The sequence below is a fragment of the Austrofundulus limnaeus genome, unplaced genomic scaffold, assembly GCF_001266775.1.
Source record: "Austrofundulus limnaeus strain Quisiro unplaced genomic scaffold, Austrofundulus_limnaeus-1.0 Scaffold83, whole genome shotgun sequence".
Classification (NCBI taxonomy): Eukaryota; Metazoa; Chordata; class Actinopteri; order Cyprinodontiformes; family Rivulidae; genus Austrofundulus; species Austrofundulus limnaeus.
The window spans coordinates 1,166,418-1,173,446 of NW_013952485.1; the positions used below are offsets into that span (position 1 = coordinate 1,166,418).

The following is a 7,029-nucleotide window of genomic DNA, read 5'->3' on the forward strand; positions in this document are numbered from 1 at the left end:
ATAATTACGTAATTATCATTATTATTATTAAAAAATAATAAAATCCAACCTGCATTGCTGATTTTGTCTAGAAGATGGCAGCATTGTCCTCCCTATGATTTTTGATTGGAGGAATAAAAAAACATCTATTTTCAAGGTTTTAATTTAAATGTGTTCAAACTAAAAGTACATTTTAAAAACAGTGGTATATTATTAGTAATAATTCCAGCAACTTTACATATACATATTTAGTCTTTAAAAATAAAATTAAAAAGAAATGAGTATTACTTCTGTAGCTCTGGCAGATGTGACAAACATAACTTTTTTTTCCCAGCGTCAGATATTTTTCACATTCACACAGACACAGYTACATTCACACACTTAGCATGCAGGATGGTATTCTTTTAAATGCTTGTCTAAATTGGCATCGTGCCCATGTGCTGAACATGCCCATCAAACCAGTTCCACTCCAGCGGTCTGGCACATGCATGCTTGTCACGTTCCGAGGCAGCCACACAACAAGCTTGCTGGGAAGACAATTCATTTCTCTGTCCGTTGTTCCACAGATGTTTGCTTTAATTCCTTCCTGACTGAGAGACTTTGCTAAAGCTACTCCATCAATCACACCCCACCCTTCCAAAGKGGGGAAAAAGGCAAACACAGGCACAGTGAAACATGTTCTACTGTAAATCAGAATATTCAAATGAGAGGTGAGTTGTGTTCAACCAAATTTAGAARGAAAACACTTAAAAACTAGCATTTTATTCATGCGTCCCACGGCTTTGGATTCCAGGTAAGAATCATGGCTTTCACAGTGTGTTAATCAGTGTTAGTGGTTAACCAATCTCTCTGCTGTAAGAATAATTAACACAGAGCAGAGGGGGGAAAGGATAATGTTCAAACTGCAGTGGAAACAGTTGTAGATTTTTATTTTTTGCTGYTGTGAAATGATTTGCTGCAGGACTGTGCGTCAGCTGTGTCCTAAACTGTGAGACACAAACAACAAGCATYAAAGCAGGGATTAATCTTGTAGTAATTGCTTCATGATAAGTACCTCTGAACAGGGCTTTAGGAGCAATTATGAGCAATTATATTAGTAGTTACAACTGGAAGGAGGTAATAACATCCTCGGCGTGGAGCTGCAATCATTCCACAGCTCAGAAATGCAGGAAACAATAATCCATTGATGAACGATGTTGCATTTGAGTAAAATGTGCACAAACACACGAAGTTTCCTGACACAAATTATGTAGTTTATTATCGTTATTATTTAATTTGAGGAGTTTTGGTGTAATAGCGTCATCCGCTTGTTCCTTCACATCCCTGCATTGATATTCAGTGAAGACTTCCAGCGCCATGTGACGACAAAACCCCTTTAAATGTCTTTTTATCCCCCAATTCCAGCCTTATCTCCCATCTTTGCATCACTAAGCTTTGAAGGGATCACACTGCAATCCTGCAAGCATATATTACACCTCCATTTTCATCCTGCAGGCTCAGAGGGGGGATCCAGAAACGTTAAGAGCTGCTCATATGATCACAGCGAGCAGTGGCTACACCGGTCAACAGTTTTCTGTGAAGTCTTTTCATTGTTTTGACTCCGTGTGTTGGAAAGTATTCATTAAAAGTTTAAAAGGAAAAGGTAGAGCTATGAAAATGTTTCATTCAAAAGAGTTAATGAACAAGAGTCAGAGAAAGATGGAACTTGTTTATTGAAAAATAAAATATTCTGGAAAGAATATAGGGGGAAATAGAAAAATATAAACACTACACAAGAAAACAACAAAAACACTGCAAACCAGGCCCAAAAACATGAAATCAAAATAACACTAAAATATAATACCTAAAATCTGAGGCACAGAAAAACTACAGACCTGAAATAATGAGAAAGTCAGTTTTGTCACACTTTAAGCTAATAWTTTAAATAGCCACTAATGCACTAATAATAAGTGCATCTGAACTGTAAAAAAATATTTTTTCAAGAACTAAAGCAAAGAGTCATGGAAATGAAAGAGAAAAAGTCAAGATGAAAATATCAGCAGTCCAAATAATAAACACTGCAACTGCACAAATATTTTATTTTAAAGCATGAAGATTACACTGAACACAATAAATGACAAATACAGAGTTTTTTTATTTAAAATCAGAGACAAAAATGCAAACTGTTTGACTTCCACAGAGTGTTTACAGCATAAATCTCAAAATGAAGAAAATACAGAATAATTACATAAAAGAGCAACGGTGCTTTTGTCTTCAAAGCAATGAGAATATTTACCATACGACTCAAAATGACACAAAGTAAAGTTGTTTATTTAAAGTGGTGACTTTAAAACTGGAAAACAAAATGGAAGCATCAACACAGGCCTTAACAAACTAAARCAGTTTGCAGTGATGTGGGTTTGTAGCTTATTCCAAATAAGGAAAATATTGTCACCTTCCTAAAATAATGCCCAAAACTTTTTTTTCTTTTTTCTTTTCAGTTTTGGAATTTCAAAAAAGTCTTATGGTGCATTTTTGGTTCTGTTTTTGGTGTTTCCTGAAACCCTTGGAAAGAAAAAAGGATTTAGGTAATTATTTTAGGAAGGTGTTGGTATTGAACTATTTTTTCAAGTAAAAACAAGATTTGGGGGGCCTCCTAACCTCCCCTTTAGAAGGTGGCTTTGCTTGTGGAGTTATTGGTTTTAATGAACAAACTTTGCGATAATAATCAAACAAATAAAGACAACACAAACTGTCCAAAACGATTTTAAACTATTTTATCTTTATCAATAACTGAAACCTTTTTTATTATTTGTCACAATTATAGTGAAAACATGACAAAAACCAATCATTAGTGGGACTTTGAAACTGTCTAAACACCCCCACTTTGTGCCTCATGTTTCACAACTACAGAGTGTGTGAGTTTAAGGGAATGTGTGTCAGTTCTTTTCTTTGTGTCAAAATAAAAAGTTGAACATTTATAATAATATCTCACCTGTTTGGTTTGTGTTCACTCCTGTGTTTTGTCAGCTGACCTTTGACCTCCCTCAGTTTCACTGCAACTATTGAGACGTTTTCCAAGGACTTTCCTTTTTGCATCCACGCAGCAACATTTCAGGAGATACTTGTGTTTATGCACAAAACCATGAAGAGACTGTTTATCCGAACTCCATCACGGTGGTATTTTCACTCCCTGTCTCCCAAAACCCATCATCGTGATCATCATCTGTGGCAAGAAAACCGTTGCTGCTGCCTTGTGTCACTCCATCTCGCTGTCAACTTGGCAACCTCTGCGGAGGTGAACCACCATCTGGGACAGCTGACCTTGGCTGGCTGTGGTGCACCGAGCTGCAGCCCATCGCCCTGCCGCTCGGGCTGGTCTGAAGTGCAGCAGATCTCACATGAACCACTCGATGAGGCTCTCAGACTCRTCAGTCTGGGTTGGGGTCAGTGAAACATTGGGGATTTTCTTTTTTCTTTTGTACATTTAACCTGTTAACAACCACCAGAAAGCCTGCGTTCCGTTTGACACATTTGTTCTTTTTATGGTATTTTTGGCCTGGATGTAAAACATGTGTTTGAAATGAGCTGCAAAACTAGTTTGTTTTCTTTAAACACTGACCAGAGTTTATTTGTGTCCATTGCACATAGTAAAAGTTTAGAATGAACTTTATTTTTTTTAAGTTGGACATTCAGATCTCTATATTCTGAGTAAAACACTTAAAAACTTTTTTGGAAAATTCATATTTCAAAGATTTATTAGATATGTTGATTAAAATTTTAATTACAGAAAAAGTCTGAACTAAAAAAATGATCATCTCAACATCATTTTGTGTCAATTTTATTAAATAAATCCCTTTCCATGAAAAAAACAGAGAAAAATAATAATAAATAACTTGTTACACAAGAATAAAAACAGACTTTTACATGAACTTGAGGAAAAGTGTGCTGATWATTTTTTTAAAGGAGGGAAATACAATGTTGGAATATTTGTAAATCRCTTCTTAACCATTATTTGTGTTACAACATGAGTCCACTGATACACAACACAAAATATGAGGAACACTTTGGAAGGGGAATGCATAAATTATTGCTAAGGATGAAAAACAGACAGAAGAAATATTAAATTCTGCAGCATTACAGAGGAACCATTATTTCTAGCCCAGAGAYAAGAAAACTTTTGCTGAAAATCTGGGCGTATAGCTTCTAAAATATTTAATTTTTGTCTCAGAATATGTGAATTTTTAATGAACAAACATTGTCTTRTAAGATTTTCCTTTTTTTTTAGACATCAGCTGACTCAGACTTTTCCAGAGGATGTGTTATACTCAAGATAAACACACAAAGATGCCTAAAGGTGCAAAAGTGTCCCAGATTGTCCCATTCATCAATGGATGGATCGTATAAAAATAACACCAGGGATTCTCATCAGTCAGAAAAACATTAGAAAAAAGTTTTTTTCTTGCCACCATTATTTGTTCTGTTTTCACGTGTCGTTGTACATCCTCTTACACTCTATGGAGGGGGAYGGTGTGTCCGGTCCCATGCTTCCCACCTGTGAGTACGCGTCCTCCGGGGTGCGCGGCAGCCCTGGCGGCGTCATGCGCTTCTCCTTCTGTCTGCGGTTACAGAACCAGACCCGGACCACCTCCTTCTCCAGCTGCAGGGTGTCCGCCAGGGAGTTGATCTCCTGCGCGGACGGTTTGGGACACTTGAGGAAGTGGCTCTCCAGTGCGCCCTTCACGCTCACYTCGATGGACGTGCGCTTCTTCCTCTTCCTCCCCTGCGTGGCTATCTTATCGATGCTGGTCGGGCTCCCGGTGGTGGAGTCGGCCTCCTCCAGCCATTTGTTGAGCAGAGGTTTCAGCTTGCACATGTTCTTGAAGCTCAGCTGCAGAGCCTCGAACCGGCAGATGGTGGTCTGGGAGAAGACGTTGCCGTACAGGGTCCCCAGGGCCAAACCCACGTCGGCCTGCGTAAACCCGAGCTTGATCCGCCGCTGTTTGAACTGTTTGGCGAAATGCTCCAGGTCATCAGACGTGGGGGTGTCCTCGTCTGACTGAGAGTCGTGGCCCACTCCGTGATGCTGGTGATGGTGCGCGTGGTGACTGTGGTGTTGGTGGTGATGATGATGGTGGTCCAGCTCAGGGGACTCCCCGCGCACCAGCCCAGAGTGCATGAGGCTCTGTCCGGTGTGTGAGCTCAACATGCCGTTCACTGTAAATCCTCCAGTTTGGGAATAAACCAGGGATTGCTGCTGCTGCTGCTGTTGCTGCTGCTGTTGCTGCTGCTGCCCTCCCTCAGTGATGCTGATGTGCGCCGCCGAGGTGCCTCCCCAACTTCCTGCGTGCGTCTGATGCGCTCCCAGATGTGGGGACCTGTGGTGAAGAGCTGAACCGGAGTGGAGGTCCTCCCTGCCCGTGTTTCTTTTCACCTCCTGCGGCTGGGAGCCGCTGGGGGGCCACGGGGACCCGGCTTCTGCTGCAGCCGCCGCGGCCGCAGCAGCCGCGGCCGCAGCGTGAGGCAGCGACGTCACCCACTGGTGGCTCAGCATGTGTCCGCCGTTGCTCGCCACCATGGCTGAGTGCATGAAGTCGCTCTGCACCATCTTAATGGGAGGGTCGCCCCTGTAACCCCCTGACACCGCGGTGACGGCGGCGCCACCCGRCTGCATGCCAGCAGCTCCCCTCCGGTCAGAGTGAACGAACTGAGCGGACAGGATCCGGCTGCTGGCGAGGTATGGACCTGAGGTGGCCGCTGCCATCCCCCAAGGCATAAATCTTCAGGTAGATGTCTCTCCTCTGGTGCTGAAGTTCACTTTTGCTCTAATCCATAAATTATTTTACTCTRATTCAGGATTTTCTTCCAATTAAAAAAGTGCCAGGTTACTCCATGAGCTAAACGTGACAAGTTAAAGTCAACAAAGTGTGTAAWAGACTTCTTTACGCATTCCTGTGCGTAAAAGGACAGTTTCAGAACTTTTTTCTCTGTGTCCCGAAAACCCCGCTGTGCGTAATCCACTCAGGAGATGGGGAAAAAAAAGACCTTTGATCGGTGCCAGAGTGAGGAGTGCTGAGACTTCTGATGCTTGTCTCTCTTTTTTTGTTTTTTCAATCGTACCAACTAAACTCATAAAGTCTCTGGTGTTTCTCTCGCTTCCGATCCGCTCGGTTCCGGCGCGACTTGTTCCACTGTGCGTGCGGAGAGGAGCGCGAGTTTACGATATGCCAACAGGACCGCTGCGTTGTCCTAAACCACCTCCGCCCAATGACAGGAGCGCGGCTGCGCGGAGCCGCAGCTGATTGGACGCTGAGAGGACGGWGCGTCTCACGGTTGGTGCTCCGAGTTCTGACTGCTGCAGGTAAAGAAGCATGACTTGGTTGAAAAATACAGTAAATGAACAATTAGACACAAGATAAGATTAATGATGGACAAATGATAAACTAACAATAACAAGTGTGTGTGTGTGTGTGTGGCAAAATTTTTCAAGACACACTGGACGCATTTTTTTAAATAAATACAAAAAGTAACAATTGGCTGTGCATCTATACACTTGAATAACTTTTTGAGTAACTCAATAGATGGCTGCCGGAGCCAATCCGTTTTTACTAACACAAAATAGCTATATTAGTTAATTATGCYGATGTTAAACCTAAATTTGGAGCAGTAGTAKCTGAGAGTCATATACGAGCAAACTGGTCTGCTTAAAACTTCAGCTTTACAACATAGACTCAACTATGTTAGCAAAATACCTCGTGAACCACTGGTCAGATTTTAACGCTACTTTCTGAAAGCACTCTGTGGAAATCTATCTACAGTTGATTTAAGTTTGAAGTCAGTCCAAATGAAGACAACTACCACGTCTGATCAWSCTTCGCCATCACAAAGTGTCTGCAWCTCTGTACAGAWACAAGAATTTAATGAGCACAAAGAGCTCTGGTGAGATTTTGTGACATAACATGACAGCAGCATGCTGTTTTCAAGGTTTTACCAAAACCCTTTGTCATTTCTTTATATAATATATTTTTAGTTAAAAACTCTGACATAAAAGACAGTGGAGGATAAACCTTT

General features: G+C 41.4%; 1 protein-coding gene across 1 annotated transcript; it reads right to left on the minus strand.

The window, feature by feature from the left end:
• Positions 1-3,810: 3,810 nt before the first annotated feature.
• pou3f3a (POU class 3 homeobox 3a) lies at positions 3,811-6,355 on the minus strand. Its single transcript, XM_014011663.1, has one exon. The coding sequence runs from the start codon at positions 5,732-5,734 to the stop codon at positions 4,445-4,447; it is 1,290 nt and encodes a 429-aa protein (XP_013867117.1). The 5' UTR covers positions 5,735-6,355; the 3' UTR covers positions 3,811-4,444.
• Between the last annotated feature and the right edge of the window lie 674 nt (positions 6,356-7,029).